The sequence below is a fragment of the Lontra canadensis genome, unplaced genomic scaffold (assembly GCF_010015895.1).
Source record: "Lontra canadensis isolate GAN:19392208 unplaced genomic scaffold, GSC_riverotter_1.0 scaffold53, whole genome shotgun sequence".
In the NCBI taxonomy this organism is placed as follows: domain Eukaryota; kingdom Metazoa; phylum Chordata; class Mammalia; order Carnivora; family Mustelidae; genus Lontra; species Lontra canadensis.
In genome coordinates this window covers 9,471,663-9,498,332 of record NW_022631047.1, presented here as the reverse complement: position 1 = coordinate 9,498,332, position 26,670 = coordinate 9,471,663, and the positions used below count along the sequence as shown (strand labels likewise).

At 46.4% G+C, this 26,670-nt stretch overlaps 1 protein-coding gene across 2 annotated transcripts in view; it reads left to right on the top strand.

Annotated features, from left to right (window-relative positions):
- Positions 1 to 6,361: 6,361 nt before the first annotated feature.
- CD4 (CD4 molecule) overlaps positions 6,362 to 26,670 on the top strand; it is a 38,551-nt gene continuing 18,242 nt past the window's right edge. The window contains exons 1-3 of one of the 2 annotated variants that reach the window (XM_032874727.1): positions 6,362 to 6,559; positions 13,017 to 13,117; positions 13,220 to 13,384. In XM_032874727.1, coding sequence (XP_032730618.1) covers positions 13,069 to 13,117; positions 13,220 to 13,384 — 214 coding nt within the window. In that variant the 5' untranslated portion in view covers positions 6,362 to 6,559; positions 13,017 to 13,068. The remainder of the gene's footprint in view (positions 6,560 to 13,016; positions 13,118 to 13,219; positions 13,385 to 26,670) is intronic. The other variant, XM_032874726.1, reaches the window with a different exon arrangement.

The following is a 26,670-nucleotide window of genomic DNA, read 5'->3' as shown; positions in this document are numbered from 1 at the left end:
AGTGGGCCTCTCCATAAGGCTGCCCACGACATAGCAACTGGCTTCCTCAGGGAGAGAAAGTGGCCAAGAAGAAAGCTATCGAGTCTTCATAACCTCATCAAGAAAGGGATATACCATCACTTCTGCCCTAGTCTATTGGTCACACAGACCAGTGCTGATACAATATGGGAGGGGACAACACATGGTGTGAATTGGAAGTAGCGAGAATCACTGGGGGCCATTTTGCTTATGATAGCTTGATAGCTTGTCTCTCATGGGGGAACAGTGCCTGAAAGGGAGAGAGGTCAAATGAGGAGAAGGAGTTCCTCCATCTGAGTTCCTCCATCCCTAGCACTGCAATGGGCCTGATAGCCTCCTCTACTGTCTACGGCCAGAGTTTCTGGAAGCCAAACGAATTCCAGGGTCTCGCCAAGTCAAGTGTGTCAGGCAAGAGGCCATATTGTGCTCATTTAGATCACGTTTGCCAGTGCGCCCCTGACTTTGAAGGCAGTGGGGTTGGGGCAGGCATGGCTTCTAGCTGCTGTGGCTGACAGTTTCTCCAAGGGCTGCAGGTGCCAACTGGCTGAGCCCAGGCCGAGCTCTGAAATTTGCCTGCTCCAACCTCCCATGGGAGGCAAGAGGCCCGGGAGCCTCCCTCTGAGTTGCCGAATGTAGTCCGGGAATGGGTCAGCGCTCTAAGACTCTGCTTCCCAAACACTCCCGGAATGTAGTCCGGGAGTGGGTCAGCACTCTAAGACTCTGCTTCCCAACAACAGCCTCGGTCACCCCCTCCCCCACCTCCCCCATCTCCAAGCCCTACCCCCAACCCCTTTCGCAGAGGGTGTCGGTTGCAGCTGCAGAAGGTTCTGGTAAAGAGGCCACCACAAGCCTGCACCTGGGGCTTCCAACTCCCTACTCCACAGGTTGCCGTACCCCTCTCCAACAGCCTGGTCCCCAACACTCCATCAGCGGTCACCAAGTGGGCTTTGCTCTTCTCCCCATCTTTCTCCCACCTCAGGCTCCTTCCCCTCCTCCAGCCTGGAGACAAAATGCACACAGTAAAAGTAGCTCTCTGCCAGGAAGCAGGAGCCTTCTGGAAATCCCCATGCTCCCTGCTTACAGGTTTGTGATGGAGCAAACAGCTTCACTTCAGTTTCTCCTTCCATAAAAGGGGAACAGTAATACCTACCAAAAATGCTTGACATGTGCTAATGTATGTGAAAGTACTTGGAAAGTGGAAAATCACCCAGTCGATGGGAGGGATCACAGCGGTGCAAAGCCTCAGAAGGCCCCAGACGGGCTTGTCAGCCTCATACTCCTCTGTCACCGTGGGAGAAGAATTCTCTTAGCCGTCAGCCTGGCCTTCCTTTTTTTAAAATTAATTAATTAACTGGCCTTTCTTAATGCAGAAGGGAGGTGGCGGGGGCCGGGGTGGGGGGAAATCAAGGGCTGGGTCTCCAGCAGCCGAGTTGGAATCCCAGTTCTACCAATATGGTTGCTAGCTCTTAAACTGTTCAAGCATCACTTTCTTTATCTGTGTGATCTGGAGAAGAGCACATATGTCCCATCATTGTCATAAGAATTAAATAAAATGCACAACCATATAAAGTACACAGCAGTCCTAACTGCTCAGCAGAAACTTCCTCTCTCCTCCTGTTATCTTCTCCTGTTTGGAAACCCCAGAGGGAGGGCCAGGTCCTTGGGGCCTGTTAACTCCTGAGAATCTAACGTCATGGGCGCTCAAGGTTACAGACCCAAGGGCTGGACAGGTGGCCCTGAGCTAGATTCCGCCCTTTGGAATGCTTTGTTTGACTCAGTCAGGGCGAGAACAATTAGTTGCCAACGTTAAAATTAGGGGATATCATTTAAATGTTTGGTATTCCACCTTTCCTTGAAAGTTTGGTAGAACAGGCAGGCAAGTCTGGGTTCACGTTCTGGTGTTCCTCTCCTATCTTCTCGCCGGAACTGTGTGCTCAGTAGCTGCCCTCATTAAAAGGCGCATTCCCTACAGAGGAAGCACCTCCTTCCCCACCCCTCCCTACTGTTTACGCCAGCCTACTTTCTCACTCATGGTACCTAGCAGGCTCCTGTAGTAGTCATTTGATTTTGTGATCCTTATCCTTGGCTTTCCATTCATTTATTCATTCATTCAAAAAGTATTCAACAGGAATTTAAATAAAATCAAAGCAAATACGAGCACTTGGGTGGCTCAGTCCGTTAACTGTCTGCCTTTGGCTCAGGTCATGATCTCAGGGTCCTGTGTCGGGCTCCCTAATCATCGAGGAGCCTGCCTCTGCCACTCCCTCTGCTTTTGAGCTCTCTCTCAGTAAATACATCTCTCAAATAAATAAACTCTTTATTTTATTATTTTTTAAGATTTGTATTTATTTGACAGAGAGCACACAGCAGAGGGAGCAGCAGGCAGAGGGAGAGGGAGAGGCAGGCTCCCCACTGAGCAGGGAACCCAGTTCAGGACTCGATCCCAGGACCCCGGGATCATGACCTGAGCTAAAGGCAGTAGCTTAATTGACTGACCCACCCAGGCGTCCAATAAATTCTTTTTACAAAAAAAATTAATAATAATAAAATAGAATAAAATAAGAATAACATATCCAACAGCTGGGTCTGGAGGAGGAGGATCGGCAGTAAGTGTTTAAAGGGTACAGAGCTTCATTTGGGGAGGATGAAGAAGTTCTGGAGATGGATGGTGGTGATGGCCGCCTAATAACATGAACGTATTTAATGCCACAGAACTGTAGGCTTCCAAATGGTTTTATTATTTATTTTTTTATTTTTTTAAAGATTTTATTTACTTATTTGACAGAGAGAGAGAGATCACAAGTAGGCAGAGAGGCAGGCAGAGAGAGAGGAAGGGAAGCAGGCTCCCCGCTGAGCAGAGAGCCCGATGCAGGGCTGGATCCCAGGACCCTGGGATCATGACCAGATCCGAAGGCAGAGGCTTAACCCACTGAGCCACCCAGGTGCCCCACCAAATGGTTTTAAAATGGTAAATTTTGCAGTATGCATATTTTAGCACGACGAATTTAATACCAATAAATATCAACACAATTCAATTTCTTTTTTTTAAAGATTTTATTTATTTATTTGATAGAGATCACAAGTAGGCAGAGAGGCAGGCAGGGAGAAAGAGGAATCAGGCTCTCTGCTGAGCAGAGAGCCCGATGTGGTGCTCAATCCTAGGACCCTGAGATCATGACCTGAGCCGAAGGCAGAGGCTTTAACCCACTGAGCCACCCAGGCACCCCTCAATTTCTTTTTAAAAGAGAGAGTTCACTCTCATGTCCGAGTGGGGGTTGGTGTGGGGATGGAGGGAGAGAATCTTAAGCAGTTTCCATGCTCAGCACAGAGCCCAATGTGGGGCTCAGTCCCAGGACACTGAGATCATGACCTGAGCTGAAATCAGGAGTTAGACGGTTCACTGACAGAGCCATCCAGGTGCCCATCAATATATTTAATAAAGGATTCAATAGTAATAAGGGTCTACCAGGCCCAAGCACTCTGCTGGGTGCTAAGACAGACAGACAGACATGGTCACCGCTTGAGCCTGCCAGAGAGACACTAAACAGTAATTTCGTAACGATTCCACCTGGACGAGTGTTTGCAAGGGAGAGGAAGCATGGGGTACTGGCCCATCTTACCTTATTAACGGAACCTGGTTTCAACCAGGGAGCTTGAGACAAAGGGTCATGTGCAGAGGATAGCGGAAGCAACAATGTCCAGAAAATCCTGCAAATCCTGCTGCAGAGTGTGGGGTGGGGGGTGTGTGGGGTGCTCCCGTGCCTCCCTTACCTCTGAAGCACCTGCCTCCAGACTTCTTTCAGGTAAGAAATCATCTTCAGGGCGCCTGGGTGGCTCAGTTGGTTAAGGAACTGCCTTTAGCTCAGGTCACGATCTGCGAGTCCAGCTCCCAGCTCCATGGGGAGTCTGCTTCTTCCTCTGACCTTTTCCTCTTTCATGCTCTCTCTCACTGTCTCTCTCTCAAATAAATAAATAAATAAATTCTTAAAAAAAAAATCATCTTCCGTCTCAGTTAAGCTTCTATTATATTGAATTTTCTTTGACTTGCTGCAGAGCCCAACGCTCCCTGATACACACTTGGCAGGGAAGCCTTTCTTGATCTCCCAGTTGAAATAAGGCTCCCTATAATAAGATCCCAGCACTCTGGGCTTCTCTTTTGTAGCATGTGTCCAATTGTGATGGCATTATTAATTGTTTAGTGTCTATGATGGAGGCTGGAGCAGTGACCACATCTAGCTTACTTATTACATCCCCAGCACCCACAGAGGGCCTTGGGCCTAGAAGACACTTGAATGGGGAGGCCTGGCTGGCTCTGTTGGTAGACCCTGAGACTCTTGATCTCAGGGTTGTGGGTTTGAGCCCCACTTTGGGTGCAGAGATTACTTAAAAATAAAATCTTAAAAAAAAAAACAATGCCCGTTAGGACCTGTGAGGTAATGTAAGTGAGAAAAGCAGGCAGGCTGTAAACATGTGCCCAGGAAGGGGATGAAGCCTGAGAAGGACACACACCCTCTCTATAAAGGATAGCCCTAGAGGTTGCACTGAACGCTTGCACTTATATCCATTAACCAAAGTTGAGTCATTTAGCCACATCCAGTTGCAAGGGAGGCTGGGATCCAGTAGACATTAAATCTGGGCAGCCATGAGCTCAGCTAAAGAAGGGAGCATTCTATTACTAAGGAAGAAAGAGACAACGTTTTGGGCACAACTGAAAGTCTTTGCAGAGAAATAGTGAAGATCTGAAGAATGAACAAAAATTTCCTCGGTTAGGGGCGGCTGGGTGGCTCAGTGGGTTAAAGCCTCTGCCTTTGGCTCAGGTCATGATCCCAGGGTCCTGGAATTGAGCCCTACATCGGGCTCTCTGCTCAGCGGGGAGCCTGCTTCCTCCTCTCTCTCTGCCTGCCTCTCTGCCTCCTTGTGATTTCTGTCTGTCAAATAAATAAATAAGTCTTTAAAAAAAAATTTCCTTCGTTAGTGGTTCTCGAAGTATGGCCCATGGGAGCAGGGGTCCCCGAGACCCTTTCAGGGAGAGTTTGAGGTCAGGCTACTTTCATAAAAACAGTAAGACGCTGTTGGCTTTTGTCACTTTGTTGACATTGCAGTGATGTCACAAAAGCAATCTGGGTTAGACTGCTGCCTTAGCACAAATCAAGGCGTAGGAGCCAAACCGGGCTTGTCATTGTGTTCTTTACTGCCAGGCCCTTGCAGTAAAAAAAGAATAAAAATATTAATGCCACTTGCACTTAAGAATGCCTTTGATGAAGCAGTGAATATTAATGTTATTACATCTCAAACGTTGAGTACACCGTGTAATAAAACGAGAAGCAGCACGATGCCTTTCTGCCGCAAATGAATCACAGGGGTGTCTCCAGTAGAAATGTCTGCGTGAATTGTTGGAGTTGGGAGCTCAACTAGCTGCTCTTTTCCTGGGAGGGAAAGGGCGGGGTCACATGGGCACCTTTAAAGAGCACTGAGGGCACCAGCACTCAGGCTGCTGGTGGAGGATGGCCTAGAGGATGACAGAATGGGGAGGCCAGGAGACCAGCGAGGAGGCAGGGGCTGTCGTCCTGGCACAGGATGGGGAAGGCGCCTGGGGTCGGAACAGATGGAACGGTGGTAGTGGAGCAGAGAGACTTGGAAAGACTTCTGAGAGAATTCGAAGGTAACATCCACAGGAAATGGCAAATAAACACTTGGGAGGGGTTGGGTGAAGGAGTCGGAGAGTACACACAGTTGATCTGGCCTGAGCAGCTGGGAGGTGGCAAAGCCCTAGCTGGGCAGGGACTTGCAGAAGAAGGAGGTCTGGAGGGAGGTGGTAAGCCGATGAGAAGTGGCCCGTGGGACACAATGGGTTTGCTGTGCAGGGAGCATCCAAGTGGAGATGTCCCATGGGCAGATAGATCTACACATCTGGAGCCTGAGAGAGACCTGGGCTAGAGAAACACTCGAGGGATGGCCAGAGATGAAGGGCTAGAGGAAAAGGATCTGGTCCATGGTCACTTTGGGGGTCACTCTGCAGGTCTCAGCCCAGGCCCTCTCTGCCACGCTGGGCCACCAGTAATGCTTCCTGTCCCTCCCCGCTGAACAAATGCCCTCAAGATTCTGGAGTCAGGGGTTGCTTGGGGCTTACCAAATGCCCTCATGTGTTCCCCACCTCCCTCTCACTTCTTCTTTTGAAGCCCAAACCAAACTGCAGTGTCATCAAAGCCATCTTTTTTCTTGTTATGCAACAAGTTCAGTGATACTCTGAACTCCAGTCTGGTTCCGCTCAACTTTTTCCCTTGACATTGGCATTTTCACTTTGACATCTTCCCTGAGAGGCAGGGGGTGGGGACCCCAGCCCCAGATGGTGACGTTGGGGGTTGGCCCAGGTCTGGGGTGTGGAGGAGCCTCACCACCAGGCTTCCTGTCTCTTCGTTTACATACATCTCTGCAGAAGTAACAAGCACTCTCCTCAGGGGGCTCCTGGCCACACACTCCCAGCCTTCATGTAGACACACCTGTGTGAAAAGCAGAAGGGAGGGAAGACACAAGTCCCAAGGTAAGATGGATACGGTCAGCTTCATTTCTTTCCAAGGGTCTGGGAAGGGGAGGAGAACGTGACAGCAGATGCATTTTGGAATGTTCTGGACTCTCAGTTCTCTGCCTACCACTCTGGTCATCTTCTCTTGTGTTTCGCACTAAATGAACTGTGAGTTTCAAGAGGCTGGGGACTATGGCAAACTTCTCTCCACATCCCCCTGTGCACAGCTCAGTGCCTGGAGCAGAAGGTGCTTCTCAGAGTGGCGCTGAGCTAGATCGTAAGGTCATAGAAGGCACGGATACTGGAGGCCACCCAGGCTGAGAAAGGCGGTGGGAGGCAACTAGATAAGGGGCCATGGAAGATAAGAGGATAGGAAGAGGGGAAAGAGGGAGAAAAGACAGGAGAAGGGGTGGGAAACAAATAGAAAGAATAAATGTGTATTAAGAAGGAAGGATGCCCATAAAAAAATTAAACGAAAAGGGGAAACAAAGGAAAAGGCAAGAAAATAGAAGGACAAGCGAAATCTAGTCTAGAAACGAGTCTCCCCAGATGAATTTTCCCAATGACGCCATTGCCAGAAATTCACACCAGAAACCATATTTGTTTGCAGCATGTCATAAGCCCTATGACTGAGGTAGGTTCCTTTACCTATCTTTTCTGCTTATATTTATTTGTACATTTTTTTCTAACTTGGGGCATTTTTAGGATTTTTGAACAATGTGTCTAAGGGTGTTTCCGTTTTAATGAGCTTAAAGCTCATGATTAACGAAATTCTCTGAAAAGGTTAAAACTGAGCTCTTAGATATGCAATGCTGTAAACATGATAGATACATATTCTTAGGTAAATACGTCATTAGAAAAACGGCTTCTAAGAAAGTTTTAGATGTCTCAGCTGCTCTAGAAAAGGAGGCAAGGCAGTTTAGAAAAGGATCTGCAGGTCCCTCCTGGGCTTGGTGTGGTGTGGGGGGATGCAGGAGGTGTTACCCCTCAAGATGGAACGTCTTGTATAATCCCACTGCCCACCTCCATCCTCTTTGTCCTTTCCCCTCTCCTAAGACCTCCACGGCCTTGCAACGCTGTCCCCCAGGTATCCTCAGCCTTCCCTTCTAGACATATTCCAGGAAAGGGACCTTCTCTGGGAGAGGGACCTTCTCGGTATGGTCAGATTCCTCAAAATAGAAACGCCCCACTATCGCTAATTCAAACATTTTGCTCTGGGTGGGATAGCTCTTCCTGAAAGTCCCTTTCTTGTGGGGCAAATTTTTAGGGGTGCAAGGCTGACAGTAGAACCTGATGGGGGAGATCACCCCGTTTCATATTTTGATAAATAATTTCTTGTGCTGTGTTAGATTCTGTGGGCTCATACAAAATGGCCGCCTTCATAACCTCAGATGAAGGAGTTCCCCTAGGACAGGATCAGAGAGAACTCCCGACATGATTTCCCTCTTTCAGTTGGGGGGCACTTGGGTAGAAGAGGCCTACCTTGAAATAAAAGCTCCCCCTGACCAACTGGTTCTAGGCAGAAGGGCTGTAGCGGCTTAGGCCCTGATCTGGGCCACAATGGTGAGGTGGTGGCAACAAGGGAGTTCGGTAGACCAAGGGTCTTGCACATTTTGGACACTCAACAAATGTTGAATGAAATAACTTTGATGAGGGTGGGTTATGCAAAAGGGGCAGATGGGGGCCTGGGTTTGTAGGGCTCTAAGGTTGAGCTCTGTTCCACACCTTTTGGGGGATAGAGGGGAAGGAAGGAAGGAGGGCACAGCACCCCCCATGTGGGCGTCTGAGGCAAAGGAGAGGATGGCGGAGGTTGCAGCCACTGAACCACAAGGGTCCCTTAGAGGGTCACGGTCTCTAGGAAGTGTAAACGAAGCCAGTAGAGAGCGTGAATGCGGTGGGGGGCCCATCCCGCGGCGGGGCTCGAGGGGCTGCCTGGGGGCTCCGAGGAGAAGATGAAAGTGTCTGTGGGACCACACACTGTTGCTGTGGTGGGGCTGTGCCCTCTTCCTCTCCCCAGTCTTGCTCCTCATCCCATGTGGGGGGCTGGGGCAAGGGGAACAGGAACCTCAAGAGCTCAGAGAGTTTGTGAATGTGTGTTGCCATTTTGGTCTCACCGTTCTCTTGGTCCCTTTTGATCTCTCTTTTGGTCTCCTGCTCTGGGCCTGTGTGCTGCCTTTCAGAATGTCTTCATCCCTTTCCCTCTGACGCTGCCCAGTTTGTACTACCCTGGGCTTGGCGGGGGATCAGGGATTATGAGAAGTGTAGCGGTGCCTTTGACGAGCTGCTCTGGGTCTCTCCCTCCCAGCTTCCCTCGTTCTCCCTTGGGGCCTCTGTGCACTTCTTGGAATCTGTCCTTTTCCCTTGGTCCACCCTGCAGACATCTCCTTCTCACCCACCTTTGGCTCCAGGCTGTGCTCTTGGGCTCTCCTCACATCAAAGCTTGTTGAAATCCTGTGTTCCTGCCAGAGGCCTGGATGCCTGTTTACTGGCAAGAAGGGGCTAGAGCTTAGTGGCAGCTGGAGGTGGAGATGAAAAAGGAGGAGAGAGGCAAGGGGCGCTCCGGGAGACCAACAGAGCTGGAATTGGTTCCTGGAGTCCGAGGCCATGAGGAAGAGAGGTACAGACGTGGGGAGTTGAGTATGGGAGCCATCAGTGTGGGGAGGCACACATACAGAAATACACAGATGTGAGCAAAGGAACAAGGAGAGACAAAGGGAGAGAGAGAGATGGGGGGGCCAGAGCCTGGGGGACCAGCAAGCCCTCCCAGCCTCTCTAAGGCGCTATGGCTTACAGGGTGCTACTGTACTGGGGCAGAGTGCCTCTGGGGAGGATGAGGATGTGGGAATCAAAAGCCTGCTCTTTGGGGCGGCAGCGGAAGCCCAAGTCACCAAAGCAAGCAGCAGCTGGAAACCCTTAGCTTTCTCCACCCAGCTGAGCCCCGGGGTGATTTGGGGCAGTACAAGGAGCTGGAGGTGGGGAAGGAGCCCTCGGCACAGACCCCAGGATCATGGTGTGAGGAAGAAGAAATGACCAACACCTGGGAGGGTCAATAGTGTCCCTAGCCTTCCCCAGGCATCTATACTGAATTTGGACCCTAGAGAAGGGATATTCCAAATGGAGACTCCTTTATTCTCTGCTCGCCAAGGACATAGCTGGGGACAAGTCCGGGATAGGGGGGACAGTGGGAACCACTCTCAGACATAAGAGCGACCTTAGCGCACTCTCTCCCCTCAGCAACCCCATGCCCCATGCTAGCTTGTAAACAGCTGCCCCCATGAGCAGCCTTCACCCTCTGTTTCTGGAAACCTTCTCAATCTCTTCACTTCCTATTTCCCTGGTTAAAAAAAAATTCTGTCAGAGACGTCTAGCTGGCTCAGGCAGAAGACCATGCAACTCTTGATCTTAGGGTCGTGAGTTTGAGTCCCACATTGGGTGAAGAGATTACTAAGAAAAAAAAATAAACTTAAAAAAAATTTTTCTGTCAAGTCCCTATCTTGTGTTAGGCCCTGAGACATTACTCTTTCAGGCAGATGGAGTGACTGGAGATGGCATTTTTTTAAAAGATTTTTTTTATTTATTTGAGAGAGAGAGAGAGTATGAAATGGGGGAGGGTCTGAGGGAGAAGCAAACTCCCTCCTGAGCAGGGAGCCTGATGCGGGACTCGATCTGGGAACTCCAGGATCATGACCTGAGCCGAAGGCAGTCGCTTAACCAACTGAGCCACCAAGGCGCCCCCTGGAGATGGCATTTTTATATCATATCTGATATATATATCCTCATTGGGAGGTCCATGTCCCCAGCACCCATCTGAGAACAACATCCCTATCATGGGTCAATGCCCAAAGGGAAACAGAATCTGCCTCTGATGGCTCAAGAGACTGCAGAAAGGGGTTCTTCCCAGAGGTGGCAAGAGGGAATCAGCCAGCTCATGGAGGCACACCAGATGTTAAGTGCAGTAGGCAGGATCTGGAAGGGGCAAGGGTGAAATGATATTTCTGGAACCTAGGGAGGGTTTGAGCTGTGGATCGGGGGCCACCTGACAGGAGCTACAGTCGGGGTGTGGGGAGAAGAAGGGGGAGGGAGGGAGTATAGCAATTGCCAGAAAGTAGGCCTGAGTAGGAAGAGAGTTAGGGAAAAGACCCCAACCTCTTTCTCTGACGCTCCTGTCTCTCGGGGGTGCGTCCCACTGGCCAACCCCAGCTAGTAGCAGGGGAGCAAGGGAGCCTGCATGGTAGTCTGCAGAGATCAACCTCCTTGTAGAGAGCAGGGCAGGGAGGCTGAAGGACAGCCCAGGGGTGGGGAGGGGTGGAGAGGAGGGAGATTGGGGGGAGGGGCACGAGTAGGCAACATGGATCTGGGTGAGTCGGCTTCATCCAGGACAGGGTGGGCATAGACACATACTTTAATGACCCACTTTAGTAACACAATTAATATGTTGAGTACAGAAAGAAGTCAGTGATTTTCCCTCCTCCATTCAATTCAATTTGGTCTAAGTTAACCAAACACACGCCAAATCCCTTCTCAACGCTCCAGCGGGTGCTGGGCCCTACAGAGCTGGCTGGACCCTCATCTTTATCTTGGAGGAGATCAAGCTTCCCAACATTGCACCGTGAGATAGAAGGTGGAGATGGCCGCAAAGGGCATCAGCAGGGGCCTGTGGGAGTGGGCAGGGAGCTGCAGAGCTCAGTCAGCAAAGACAGGGCGGGCGGGGGACAGAAAAATAGGTCTGGACGCACAGTCTCCTCTTGCCGAGCTTTGGACCAAGTTCACGCTGACACTGCCCCCCAAGGCAGCCACCCCTCTGAGGCCTACTTGCAGTCTGGGCCTGGAGCGTAAAGATACCAGCCCTGTTCCCACCTGCCTTCCAGACATGATCTGGTGGCCCTCCTCCAGTCCCCACTCCCTCCATGTCATCTGGTCCCCTTCCCAAAGCTCTACACAGACCCTGTCCCGTCTCTGCTCAAAATTCATCAGTTCCTCCCAGTCGACTGCAGAGCAAAGCCCTGAGCTTCTAGCCTCCCTGGCAAGATTCTCAACCAGGCCTCAGATGCTTTCTCACATCCCACTCCCGTCCTCCCTGAGTCCTCTCCAGACTCCCAGCTGGGAGCTGGGCCCTGGCCCCTGACAGGCTGCCTAACCTAGCTGTGGCACAGTGGGGTTCCCCCCTTTCCCTCTAACTTATGGTTTGTACACTTGAGCCTATGCCAGTCACCTGCGGGGGGGTGTGAAAACACAGCAGGCTAGACAACCCCCCACCCCCCCAACCCCCGGTTTCTGATTCAGCAGGACTGGGGTGAGGCCTGAGAATTTGCATTTCTAACAAGTTGACAGCTGCTGCTGATCCAGGACCATACTTTGAGAACAGATGCTCTGGGTGCCTGGGTGGCCCAGTCAGTTGCGTGTCTGCCTTCGGCTTGGGTCGTGATCTCAGGCTCCCTGCTCATTGGGGAGTCTGCCTCTCCCTCTCCCTCCGCCTCTCCTCCCTGTTGGTGTTCTCTCTCTATCTCTTTCAAGTGAATAAATAAAATCTTTTAAAAAAAGAGAGAGAGAGAATCGCAGCTCTAACCTCACACTGCTCATTGTAGTGGGTTCATTCAGAGCCTTTCTACACTCCCCCATCACCCCGCCCCAGCCGCCACCATCTCCGGAACTCACAGAAAACAACTCTGAAAACAGCATTTTTCTGCTTTCCCTCAGAGGCCTTACAGAGTTGGTCTGAGAGTGAGCCGGGAGTTATCCTCCGCTCCTTCTGGCCCCAAGTACTGGGAATTTGCCCTCAGTCGTGCCGCTCAGGGCAGTCTTTTTCCACATTTCCATGGTTCTGACTTGTCTCAGTTCGGGCTTGTCTTCTCTCACCAGGATGGTGACCACCTGGCCTCCTGTGCTTGGTCTGCCTCCAGCTTGTCCCTCACAGTCACTGAAGGAAGCTACTCTGCACACCAAATCATGTCCTTCTTGACATAAAGTCCTTTACTGGTTCCCCGGTGCCTAGGGTCATGGCCCCTCATGGCAACATGGCATTTGAGGACCTTCACGGCTTGCCCTGGCCCCCTGTCTCCATCCCCACCAGTTTGCCACCTTCTCTGTGAATCCTTTTTTTTTTTTTTTAAGATTTTATTCATTTATTTCACAGACAGAGATCACAAGTAGGCAGAGAGGCAGGCAGAGAGAGAGAGGAAGCAGGCTCCCTGCTGAGCAGAGAGCCCGATGCGGGGCTCCATCCCAGGACCCTGGGACCATGACCCGAGCCGAAAGCAGAGGCTTTAACCCACTGGGCCACCCAGGCGCCCATGTGAATCCTTTTCTGAGGCCACTTTGAGAACCCGCTCTGGCCTGGGCACAGCCCTGTGTGGCACCTACGGGTGGTTAGGTCCCTGGCTGGGCTGTGTGGGTGTGATTGCCTGTCACCACCTCGTATCCCTTTGTGCTTCAGGCCCAGTAAGCGCGTGCTGACTGATGATTGGTGTCTCCTCAGGCCCTGCCCTTTGTGCGGAGAAGGCCCAGGTCCCTGCTTCAGCAAGGCCACGATGAATCCAGGAGCTGCTCTTAGGCGTCTGCTCCTGGTGCTGGAGTTGGGTGAGTGCTCAGACTTGGGGTCCTGGTGGGAGGAGGGGCTGACTGGGAGATGCGGAGGTGAGGGGTTGGCCTTGAGGCCTGAGCTCCTTTTTTCCCACCTAGCGATGCTCCCCGCGGTCACTCAGGGGAGAGAAGTAGTGTTGGGGAAGGTGGGAGACACAGCCGAGCTGCCGTGCAGTGGTTCCGTGGGGAAGAACATACTCTTCAACTGGCTACAGTCTTCCACGGTCAAGATCCTGGGGCGCCAGGGCAGCTTCTGGATCACAGGTAGGGTGGCCCAGCTCCCCTTCCAGGGAGGAAGATCCTATGGACTGAACATGCCTGGTAAACTCAGATCACCAGAGGGGTCTGGTTGACCGCTCAGGGGCGCCCTCCCAGTTCAGGGTTTCCCTGTGCCACCTGCGGTGGCCCCGGGAGTGGCTCTCCGTGTCTGTTACAATTTCAGAATTTCAGTGTCCATGGCCTTGTTTTAGTAGATATTAGAGAAATAACGATCATATAAAACCTGTAAGTTCATGGATGTTATTGCTACAGACCTAGGATGATATGTTTTTGCTTCCATTAAAAAGCAGCAGAATGATTTTTTTTTCTAGCTTTTTAAAGAGGAATTAAGATCTTTATACTTCTTAGGAACATATTTTGCAGTAAAGGAGTTTTACTGTCACATTCAGGTTTGCCCTCATGCTCGTCTTTAAATAATTCTTCTTTCTTTGTATGGCCTCGAATCTCCAACATGAAGCACCATATGAGAAAACCTCATCAGCATGAAATGTGTTTTTGTAAATGTGTTTTTTATTTTATAAGTTTGTTAGATTTGCCATTGTTTGTACTTCATTGCTCATTTTTATTTTTTACTGTTTTTTTAAAGATTTTATTTTTAAGTAATCTCTACACTCAACGTAAGGTTTGAACTCACAACCCCAAGACCAAGCATCATACACTTTACCAGCTGAGCCTACCAGATGCCCCTCATTGCTTATTTTTAATATCTTTTTAATTATGAAAAATTTAAACATATAGAAGAGTAGAATAATTAGGTAATGAACCCCCATGTATCCCACTCAGGTTCAACAATTACCAATTCATGGTTAGTTAATGGTTTCCTTTCATCTGCATCCCCAAACATCTACCACCACATTATTTTATAGCAAATACCAAACACTGTATCATCTAGTCTGTAAATACTCCAGTATGTATCTCCAAAATGTAATGACTCTTTTTTTCTTCCCCTCCTAAAATGTAATGACTCTTTTTTTTTTTTTAAAGATTTTATTTATTTTGACAGAAAGAGAAGTGAACACGAGCAGGGGAGAGGGAAGAGGAAGAGGCAGGCTCCCCAGCGAACAGGGAGCCTGATGTGGGGCTTGATCCCAGAACCCTGGCATTGTGACCTAAGCTGAAGGCAGATGCCCACCCCACTGAGCCACCCAGGTGCCCCAAAAGTAATGACTCTTTAAAAACATATCCACAGTATCATTGTCACCCATTAAGAATGAAGACTAAGGGGTGCCTGGGTGGCTCAGTGGTTAAACCTCTGTCTTTGGCTCAGGTCATGATCTCAGGGTCCTGGGATCGAGCCCCGCATAGGGCTCTCTGCTCAGCAGGGAGCCTGCTTCCCACCACCCCCCTGCCGCCGCCTGCCTCTCTGCCTACTTGTGATCTCTATCAAATAAATAAATAAAATCTTAAAAAAAAAAAGAATGAAGAATAATCCGGGGTGCCTGGATGCCTCCCATAGTTGGGCATCTGCCCCCGGGGTCCTGAGATCTAGTCCCATATCAGGCCCCTCGCTCATCAGGGAGCCTTCTTCTCCCTCTGCCTTTCCCTGCTGTTCCCCCTGCTTGTGCTCTCTCTCTGTCAAATGAATAAATAAAACCTTTAGGGGCTCGTGGGTGGCTCAGTGGGTTAAAGCCTCTGCTTTCGGCTCAGTTCATGATCTCAGGGTCGGGGATCGAGCCCCACATCGGGCTCTCTGCTCAGCAGGGAGCCTGCTTCCCTCTCTCTCTCTGTGCCTGCTTGTGATCTCTGTCTGTCAAATAAATGAACAGAATCTTTAAAAATAAATAAATAAATAAATAAATAAAACCTTTAAAAAAAGAAGAATCCCCTAATGATGATACATATCCAGGCAGTATTCAAATTTTCCCAATTGCCTTTTATATTATATTTACATTTAGTTTATTTGAATCAGGATTCAGATAAAAATTTATGCATGATATTTGGTTGATATGCCCTTAAATCCCTTTGAATTTATGTATTTATTCCCCCAGATTTTTTTCCCTCTTGTCACTGATTGGTTGAAGAAATGAAGCAGTTGTCTCATGAAGTTTTGCACATTTGAATAGGCACTGGCTGCATTCCCATGGTGCCATTTAACATTCCTCTGTCCCTTGTATTTTCCATAGATTGGTGCTTAAATCTAGAGACTTGATTAAGTTCACATTTAATTTTTTAAAAAGATTGTACTTATTTATTTGTCAGAGAGAGAGAGAGGGCATGAGCGAACACAATCAGGAGGAGTGGCACGCAGAGGGAGAAGCAGGCTCCCTGCCGAGCAAGGAGCCTGTGGGATTCAATCTCGGGACCCTGGGATCATGACCTGAGCAGGCGCTGAGCCAACTGAGCCACCCAGGTGTCCCAGTAATTTTTTGACAAGAATACCTCATAGGTGGTGTTTGGTACTACCAATTTCATCACATCAGGAGCTATGTAATGTCTATCTCTCTTTTTGGGCTATTAAGATTAATTGATAGATTCAAGTGTTAGCTGTAAGTGATAATTATAAAAACATTTTTTTTGTTTTTTAGTTTTTTTTATAGTTGCCTTCCATTTATGTCAAATGCTACAGACATTCTGTTTTTTTATAACGGTAACAACTTTCTTTTATTTATTTATTTTTAAGAAAGAGAGCATGAGCCAGGGATGAGAGGGCAGAGGGAAAGGGAGAGAGAGAGAGAGTCTTAGCAGGGGCCACACTCAGTGCAGAAGCCGGATGTGGCCCTCAATCTCACGACCCGGAGATCATGACCTGAGCCAAAATCAAGAGTCGGGTGCTTAATCGGCCGATCCACCCGGGTGCTCCTAAACTGTCCTTGTAAAATAAATGTATTTAATCTAAAAAACGTGAATGCATTTAAAGATGTTACATTAATAAGATAGGTAGTTTGGCCAAAATCATGTAGAAGATGTGTGAATGGTTGAAGTCTGGGAAACCTGGCTTTTGTCCAGGACTCTGACTTTACTAGTGAGGAAACTGGGGCCCAGGGAGAAGACCCTGCCCCTAGTTTGTGCTGGGTTAAAGGCGGAGCTGGGGCTAGAGCTTTGGTCTTTCAACTCCCAGGCCTAGGCTCTGTGGAAAGTCATCCTAGGTTCAATCAAAACTGAATTGGCCACTGCGCATAGAAAAGCCCCTCTGTTGAGAATGGACATCTCTTGGGTGCCTGGGTGGCTCAGTTGGTTGAGTGACTGCCTTTGGCTCAGGTCATGATCCCGGAGTTCTGGGATCGAGTCCCACATCAGGCTCCCAGCTCCATGGGGAGTCTGCTTCTCCCTCTGACCTCCCCTCTCATGCTCTCACTCTGTCTCTCTCTCTCAAATAAATAAATAAAATCTTAAAAAAGAAAGAAAAGAAAATGGACATCTCCTCTTCTTGCCTCCATCCACTGGGAGAAAAAATCCTGCATTTTTGGCAAGGAGGTTCTTGCTGGGCCCCAGAAGGAAGAATCAGACACCCCCCGCACCCCGCCACCCTGTCCTCTTTTCATGTTTGGACATGAAGAAAAGAGAATATTGGGCTGGATCTTTATTTATTTATTTATTTATTTATTTTTAAAAACTAAATCTGCTTCTTTTTTTAAAAATTTTATTTATTTATTTATTTGACAGGCAGAGATCACAGGTAGACAGAGAGGCAGGCAGAGAGAGGGGGAAGCAGGCTCCCCGCCAAGCAGAGAGCCCAATGCGGGGCTCGATCCCAGGACCCTGAGATCATGACCTGAGCCGAAGGCAGAGGCTTTAACCCACTGAGCCACCCAGGCGTCCCAACCTTTTTTTTTTTTAAATGTCTTTTTTTTTTTAAAGGATTTTCTTTATTTATTTGACAGAGACCACAAGTAGGCAGAGAGGCAGGCAGAGAGAGGGTGGGGGGAAGCAGGCTCCCTGCTGAGCAGAGAGCCCGATGTGGGGCTCGATCCCAGAACCCTGAGATCATGACCTGAGCCGAAGGCAGAAGCTTAACCCACTGAGCCACCCAGGCACCACAAAGGCTGGATCTTTATTGACCCAAAGCCATTCCCTAAAATTAACAAAACCCCCAAACTCATCTCTTTCTGATACAGGCACACAAAGCAGAAGTCAGCAGGTTAACGGCCCTTGGCTTGCCCATGTCCTCTCCATCAAACAGCTGCTTAAAGAGGACCCTTTGGGGGTCACCTGGGTGGCTCAGTCAGTTAAGCTTCTGCCTTTGGCTCAGGTCATGATCAGAGGGTCCTGGAATCGAGCCCTGCACCGGGCTCCCTGCTCAGTGGAGAGCCTTCTTCTCCTTCTCCCTCTGCCCCTCCCCTACACTTGTGCTTTCTCTATCTTAAATAAATAAAATCTATCTTAAATAAATAAAATCTATCTTAAATAAATAAAATCAATAAATAAAAAAATAAGAGGACCCTGTGATCAAAATAACTTGTGTCCTCCCCTGGCCTGTGGGCTCCTGGTGCCCATTATGTAATTTTCACTCCTGGGCAGAGCTCAGAACACTCCCACAAACTCTGCAAGTGATTTTCTTGTCCTAGAATTCTATTCTGCTGAATTGCTTGAAATAGGCAGACTTTAAGCTGAGATTTTACTTTTATTAATTTTAACATTAAAATGAGTTGAAAAAGTAACACAGGTACATGGTAAACATTTAAAACCATGCAAACGATACCCAGTGTGTTGAGAACAAAATTCAGCTGAGTAAATTCGGAGATCTAACTGGCTTTTTCCAGTGATTCGTAAATTGGGCAACATCCTGTCTAGCAAACAAAAAAGAGCTCTGTAGAGCTGTAGAGAGGAAAGGTTTTTAAAGGCAGAAAAGGGGTGGGAAAAGGAAGGTTATTAGCAAAGAGTACATTGTTTCAGGCAAGGTCACCTGCTTGAGGGGACAGAAGGGGTCTGTCAGGCAGATTTCCTCACTAGAGCCAACCAGGTAATTCCAGATTGACTCATTAAAAATTATGTTGCTGGGAAAAGTTGAAACTGCATTAGGTTAGGTATGAAGTCTTGGTTTGCTGATGTGGGGGTTAGCGTAACTGATGCCATTTTGGTCCTGTTGGGTCTTTTTTCACAGTTCCCCTCTTTGATCACAGCTCTCAGCTAAACTGAGAGTGACATTAGCGGCTCTCCCAGCTACTGCTCTGAAGTTCTTGAAGTTTCTGTTGATTCTTTGTCTGGTACTCACAGGTCATGACTTCTCCCCCGTAATCTCTGTGACATTCATAGCTTATAACTTCAGGCTTACAATTTTGAAGTTGGTGGTTCTTTTTGTTCCTTTTCTGATGTTCTAGTCTTAGGGAGATCATTTGCTTGGTGGTTAGCGACAGCAAACTTGGGTCAATAAACTTTACTTGGGTCAATAAAGATCCAGCCCTTTTCTTCATGTCCAAACGTGGAGTGGACACGTGTGCGTGTCTGAGTTGTCCCTCTGGTGGCCCCAGCAAGAACCTCCTTGCCAAAAATGGAGGTCTTTTCTCCCACCGGACAGAGGCAGGAAGAGGAGACATCCATTTTCAAAGGCATCTAAAGACTTTGAGAGAGAGGCACCTGGGGGGCTCAGTCCTTTAAACATCTGCCTTTGGCTCAAGTCATGATCCTGGGGTCCTGGGATCGAGCTCTGGCTTGGGTTGGACTCCCCACTCAGCAGGAACTTTGCTTCTCCCTCTCCCTCTGCCCTTCCCCCTGCTCATGCCTTCTCTCTCTCTCTCAAATAAATAAATAAAATCTTAAAAAAAAACACAACAGCAACAAAGTAAAGTCTTTTTAAGAAGATACAGTGCACCAGGGAGACTACTATGATTATTATAAGCAGGAAAATTCCCAGTGTTTGAGTGTACTTTGAAATCATGATCCCTAAGACCCAAACCAATAAAAATCAAACAAGCCAAAGAAAGACCCCATTAAAAGAGTCACCTTTTCAAGCCAAATAGCTTGCTCAGTGATGTTATGTAACTGAGTTTCAGCTTCCCTAGAACTGTTAATCCAGGCTCAGCAGGTGGTACCGGCCAGTGCAGACACTTCTTTGCTCAGCAAAGAGAAAATTAAAGTCTGCCTTATTATCAAGAATCACTTTGGCCAGAGAATCTAAGGATTTTTGTTGGTCAGCTATTATTTTAGCAGTGGATTCTGTAGTATTTTCAAGAGTGAGGAAGTTCCTGATTGTATCCTCATTTGCATTTAATACTAGCTGGGGGAACACTGATCTACCAAGCTAATTTTGAATCAGGGATACCTACTGGTAATTCATGTTTGAGTCTGTGGTTCAGGACTGGAAAGGTGACTATCATGGAGTCCAGTGAAATTTAAGGGTCTGTAGACCCTTAAGTGGTTTTCTTCTGATTACCCTTGTCTGGTGTCTCTTCTCCAGGTTTGGGGTTTTTCACCAGAGACAGGGAAATGGACCAGGGGCTCTCTAGCGTCATGGACAAATCAGAATTTTTTATGACAAATCCAGCAGCCTGAAGGGTTACCCCCTTTGGCAATGACCTGGGAGATCCAGATGATCTCCAAGCCAATGCCAATCTTTCCAAGCCAATGCCAGAGTAAAGGAAAGAGAGGAAGAAAGAGTGTCATGTTCAGCTTAAGTGTGAAGTCTTTTTTTTTTTAAAGATTTTATTTATTTATTTGACAGAGAGAGATCACAAGTAGGCAGAGAGGCAGGCAGAGAGAGAGAGAGGAGGAAGCAGGCTCCCCGCCAAGCAGAGAGCCCAATGCGGGGCTCGATCCCAGGACCCTGGGATCATGACCTGAGCCGAAAGCAGAGGCTTTAACCCACTGAGCCACCCAGGTGCCCCTAAGTGTGAAGTGTTGATCTAGTTTCTTGGGTGGGAGCAATTTATCTCAACGTCTGCTACTCCTCTTCTTAGATAATTTGATTTTGAGGTCTCCAGCTAAAAGATTTTGAGGTGCACAGGGCCAGGTGGCAGCTGGAGACTTCCTCAGTTGTAAGACATGTCCCCAAGGCTCAGGTCCCTGAAGTTTGGCTGCCATCTGGGTAGCAAAGAGGACCTGATTTAGTACTATCCAAGGAGATTCAAAGGCAGTCTTTGTTCTCAGTGATTCCAAATCAAAAGGAGGAAAGAAAATTGGAAATGTTATTTTGGAGAGTTGCAGCCAGATATTTGAGGACACTAGAAGAATTCAGGACCCAGTCCAGTATACAGGTATGTAAGAAAACCTCAAAGAAATCTTTGAGGTTGAATTGAATTGAATTGAATTGAATCTAATATGGACAAAAGTGCAAACATAATTTTTGTCTCTATAGTTAGCCCCATTTTTATCAAAAATAATCAAAATAAAACTAATTTGTTTGCATTAAACTTGGTCTGATTATTTACATAAGTGCTGCATGAATAGTGATTGACCATAAAACTTTTTTTTTTTAAAGACTGCTTTGCTGGAACCTTATAAATAAGGTACCAGCTCAGTTTTTTCAAGGGGCTTTTTTGGCCCCATAAAGTCAACCTTATTTTTTTAATTAATTAATTTTATTAACATATAATGTACTATTTGCCCAGGGGTCCATGTTGGTGAATCGTCAGTCTTACACAATTCACAGCACTCACCATAGCACATACCCTCCACAACATCCATCACCCAGCCACCCTCTCTCCACCTCCCCCCACAGCAACCCTCAGATTGTTTTGTGAGATTAAGAGTCTCAGACGTACAGATGTACATCTGGCTTGGCAGAGGTACAAATACATTTTACAATTCCTAGAAATATATGCTTTCTTTTTTTAAATGAAGATTTTATTTATTTGTTTGACAGAGAGAGAGCAAGAGAGGGAACACAAGCAGCGGGAGTGGGAGAGGGAGAAACAGGCTTGAAACCTGACATGGGGCTTGATACCTGACATGGGGCTTGATCTCAGGACCTTAGGATCAGGACCTGAGCCAAAGGTAGACACTTAATGACCGAGCCACCAGGTGCCCCACAAACAAGTTTTTTAACAGAGATAACAGGAACTTATTTGACTAGTTAACACAGGTAGAATAAAAGTTGTGTGTCTGCATTGTTTTTTATATTTATTTATTTAAGATTTTAGTTATTTGACAGAGAGAGACACAAACAGGGAGAGAGGGAACAAAAGTAGGGGGAGTGGGAGAGAGAGAAGCAGGCTCTCTGCTGAGCAGGGAGGCTGATGTGGGGCTCGAGCCCAGGACCCTGGGATCATGACCTGAGCTGAAGGCAGACGCTTAACGACTGAGCCACCCAGGTGCCCCTGTTTTTGTTTTTTTAATTTTTAAATTTTTAAAAAAGATTTTATTTATTTGAGAGAGAGAGAGAGAAAGAGAGAAAGCAGGAATAGGGAGAGGGAGAAGCAGACTCCCAACTGAGCAGAGACCCTCCCCTCCCCACTCCATCCCTTCACCCCGCTACCCTGCCCCTGCAACATGGGGCTCTATCCCAGGACTCTGAGACTGTGACCTGAACCTAAGGCAAACGCTTAACTGACTGAGCCGCCCAGGCACCCCTGCACTGTTTTTAATGTTGATAATTCTACAGACATGTCTATTTTAATTAAACCAACAAGTGTAAACTAGCTTTTAATTACTAAAGATTACCTCAGATCATGTGAACCTGAAAAGTGTTTGGTTTCATTTTTACTACATTTCTAAGAACTTTGGGAATCTATAATTCATATAGGCACTTAATTTTCTTTAGCCCCATTAAATAGAGTTCTTCCACAAATTAATTTTGACAATGCCATCTGGAGGTAGAAAATGCCACACATATATATAGACACATGTAAACATCCATACAGATGCAAAGACCTTATAGTTTGCAATTTTCAGTTACTTCCATGAGATGGGTATGATAATGCAAAACTTACTAGCTTATAAAAGAACAGTTGGAAAAAGTTAAGATTACCTGCTCAGATGGCTAAAGCTTTTTATAAATATTAGTGGTGAGGGGTACCTGGGTGACTTAGTGGGTTAAGCCTCTGCCTTCGGCTCAGGTCATGGTCTCAGGATCCTGGGATTGCATCGGGCTCTCTTCTCAGCGGGGAGCCTGCTTTCCCCTCTCTCTCTGTCTGCCTCTCTCCCTACTTGTGATATCTCTCTCTCTGTCAAATAAATAAATAAAATCTTAAAAAAATATATTAGTGGTGAGACACAATATTTTTCATTTGTCCAAGTCTCGAATAACATTTCTCCCCCTTTTGCTTTTCTTCTGAAGAATTACCTCCCTAAAGTTTATAGACTAGGCAGAATACTTACATCTCAAAGGCACAGGAAAAGAATGCAAGTTCCCCTAAGAAGAATTATTTCCTGAGGCCAAAAATTTTTTACAGTACTTACAAGCCTTTTGAGATAAATTGGGAAGGTTTGGGGATTGATATAAGAATAGGTGGATTTTGCACTACTTCTAGAGAAAGGAAAGGCAGCTGCTCTCAATTCCCCAAAGAACTGGGTTGTAGCCTAAATGATAGCGAGAAACCCACCTGGCCATCCAATCATGTTATCTTCAAATTGCTCCAGAACCCTCTCTAGACACAAAGTTTCATCTTAGCATAAGGGAGAAGGCTGAAAAACTTAAAAGAAATCCTTTTAGGATTCCCTGGGTGGCTCAGTTGGTTAAGCATTTGACTTCAGCTCAGGTCATGATATCAGGGTTCTGGAAAGGAGCCCGCAGGCTCTGCTCTCAGCAGGGAGTCTACTTGTCCCTCTACCCCTCCCCCAGGGCTCGCTCTCTCTATCAAATCAATAAACAAAATCTTTAAAAAAATCCTTTTAAATATCTTGTCAGTGTTCAGCTGGGACAAACAGCACATATTCTTGGCAGTATTGAACAGCCCCTTGGACTCTAGAGGTAGCCACAAAGAGGGTGCAAGAGATATTTTATTTTCTTTCCCTACTCGGTACTACACTCAGAGATATAGAAAAGCTGACTCTGGTAGGAGTTCTCACCTTGAGCTGGCTTCTGCCAGTTTTTCCAGGATCCCATCTGTATGGTGCTTGGGTATCTACCATAATTTGGCAAAGTTTTCCATGAGCTTTAATTTTAGTTTTCCCTTGGCTGCTTGAAGTGAATAACATAGCCCTTTACTATAAAAAATCCCATAGAGTCCCAACGACTCTGGGAGGGGTCCAGACGACAAAAGGGAGGGGCTCCCTTTTGAGACAGTATGGGGGTATCTGTAAGGTCACTCAGCTGGCCGACTTTTATTTACGGGCTTGCAGTCTCTTCAGAGTGGAAAGCCAGTTCAGGCGGAGGATTACTAGAATGAGCACTCAAATAAAGGACCGAGGGGGCGCAGTAGGAGTTACATCACTCTTATAGTCCTTTGTTTTAGGAATACCTTTTAAGGAAGGCATTTTGGAATTTTGAAACTTTTTTTTTTTATCATGATAAGTGTACTCTTTAATCCCATCCCCTAGTTCCCCCATCCCCCCAATCCCTCCCCTTTGGTAACCATCAGTTTGTTCTCTCTAGTTAAGAGCCTACTTCTTGGTTTCTCTCTTTTGTTCTTTGCTTGTTTGTTTTGTTTCTTAAATTCCACCTACAAGTGAGATCATATGGTGTTTGCCTTTCTCTGACTGACTTATTTTGCTTAGTATAATAAATACTCTCCAGTTCCATCCGTGTTGTTCCAAATGGCAAGATTTCATTATTTTTTATGGCTCAATAATATTCCATTATATATATACCATATCTTCTTTATCCGTTCATCTATCAGTGGACACTTGGGCTGCTTCCATATCTTGGCTAGTGTACATAATGCTGCAGTAAACATAGGGGTGAATGAATCCCTTTGAGTTAGTGTTCTTGCATTTTTTTAAAGTTGTATTTATTTATTTTTTTTGTAATCTCTGTATCCAACATGGGATTCAAACTCATGACCCTGAGATCAAGAGTCGCATGCTCTCCTAACTGAGCCAGCCAGGCACCCTGTGTTCTTGTATTTTGGGGTAAATACCTAGGAGTGCAATTCCTGGGTTGGAAGGTAGTTGCATTTCTAATTTTCTGAGGAACCTCCATACTGTTTTCCACAGTGGCTGCACCAGTTTGCATTCCCACTAACAGTGCAAGAGGGTTCTTTTTCCTCCCCGTCCTCACCAACACGTGTTGTTTTTTGTGTTTTTGAGGTTTGATTTAGCCATTCTGACAGGTGTGAGGTGATAATACATCGTAGTTTTGATTTGCATTGATTTGCATTTCCCTGATGATGAGTGATGTTGAGCATCTTTTCATGGGACTGTTGGCCATCTGTATGTCTTCTTTGGAGAAATGTCTGTTCATGTCTTTTGCCCATTTTTTAATTGGATTGTTTGTTTTTTGGGCATTGAGTTGTATCAGTTCTTTATATATTTTGGTTATGAATCCTTTATCAGATATGTCATTTATAAATACCTTCTTCCATTTCATAGGTTGCCTTTTAGTTTTGTTAATTGTTTCCTTTGCTGTGCAGAAGCTTTTTACTTTGATATAGTCCCAATAGTTTATTTTTGCTTTTATTACCCTTGCCTCAGGAGACATCTCTAGAAAAATGTTGCTATGGCCAATGTCAGAGAGATTACTGCCTGTGCTCCCTTCAAGGATTTTTATGGTTTCATGGTGGGTGGGAGATGGACTAAATGGGTGATGGGCATTAAGGAGGGCATTTGTTATGATGAGCACTGGGTGTAAAATGTAACTGATGAATCATTAAATTATACTCCTGAAATCAATAATATACTATATGTTAACTAACTAGAATTTAAATTAAAATTTAGGAGGGGAGGGTTTTTATGGTTTCAAGTCTCACATTTAGGACCTTTTTTTTTTTAAGATTTTATTTATTTATTTCTCAGAAAGAGAGAGAGGGAATGAGTGAACACAAGCAGGGGGAGCAGCAGGCAGAGGGAGAAGCAGGCTCCCTGCTGATTAATCCCAGGACACTGGAGTCATGACCTGAGCTGAAGGCAGGTGCTCAACTGACTGAGCCAGCTAAATGATGATATAATTGATATAATTGCAGTTATTTCTGGGTTTTCTGTTCTATTCCACTGATCTATGTGTCTATTTTTATGCTAGTACCATACTGTTATAATTATTACCACTTTGTAATATAATTTGAAGTCAGGTATTGTGATACATCCAGGTTTGTTTTTCTTTTTCAAGATTCCTTTGGCTATTTGAGGTCTTTTGTGGTTTCACACAAATTTTAGGATTGTTTGTTCTAGCTCTGTAAAAATTGCTGTTGGTATTTTCATAAAGATTGCATTAAATGTATAGATTGCTTTGGGTGGTACAGACATTTTATTTTAATAAATTTTTTTGTTGTAATTTTATTTAATTTTTAAGTAATCTCCATACCTAACATAGGGCTTGAACTCATGACCCCAAGATCAAGAGTTGCATGCTCCTGACTGAGCCAGCCAGATGCCTTAGTTTAGACATTTTAAAAATATTTGTTCTTGGAGCGCCTGGGTGGCTCAGTGGGTTAAAGCCTCTGCCTCTGCCTTTGGCTCAGGTCACGATCCCAGGGTCCTGGGTTGGAGCCCCACATCACATGGGGCTCTCTGCTCAGCAGGGAGCCTGCTTCCTCCTCTCTCTCTGCCTGCCTCTCTGCCTACTTGTGATCTGTCTGTCAAATAAATAAATAAACTCTTAAAAAAAAATTTGTTCTTCCAATCCATGAGAAGGGAATGTCTTTCCATTTCTTTGCCTCATCTTGAATTTTTTTCATCAGTGTCTCATAGCTTTCAGAGTACAGGTCTTTCACCTCTTTGGTTAAGTTTATTCTGAGATATTTTATTGGTTTTGGTGCAGTTGTAAATGGGAGTGTTTTCTTAATTTCATTTTCTGCTGCTTTATTAGTATATAAGAATGCAACAGATTTCTGTACATTGATTTTGTATCCTACGATTTTACTGAATTCATTTATCAGTTCTAGTGTTTTTTTTGGTGGAGTCTTTAGGTTTTTCTATATATAGCATCATGTCATCTGCATATAGTTTTACTTCTTCCTTACCAATTTGGATGCCTTTTATTTATTTAAGTTGTTTAATTGCTGTGGCTTGGACTTCTAGTACTATGTTGAATAGGAGGGGTGAAAGTGAACATCCTATGGTCCAGAAGCCATAAATATCTATGAAAATGACCAAATCTTACTAAAAACAACCTAAGATTGGGGCGCCTTGGTGGCTCAGTCGTTAAGCGTCAGACTTTGGCTTGGGTCATGATGCCAGGGTCCTGGGATCCTGCTCCCTGCTGGATGGGAAGCCTGCTCCTCCCTCTCCCACTCCCTCTGCTTCTGTTCCCTCTCTCACTGTGTCTCTCTCTGTCAAATAAATAAAAAAGAAAATGAAAAAAA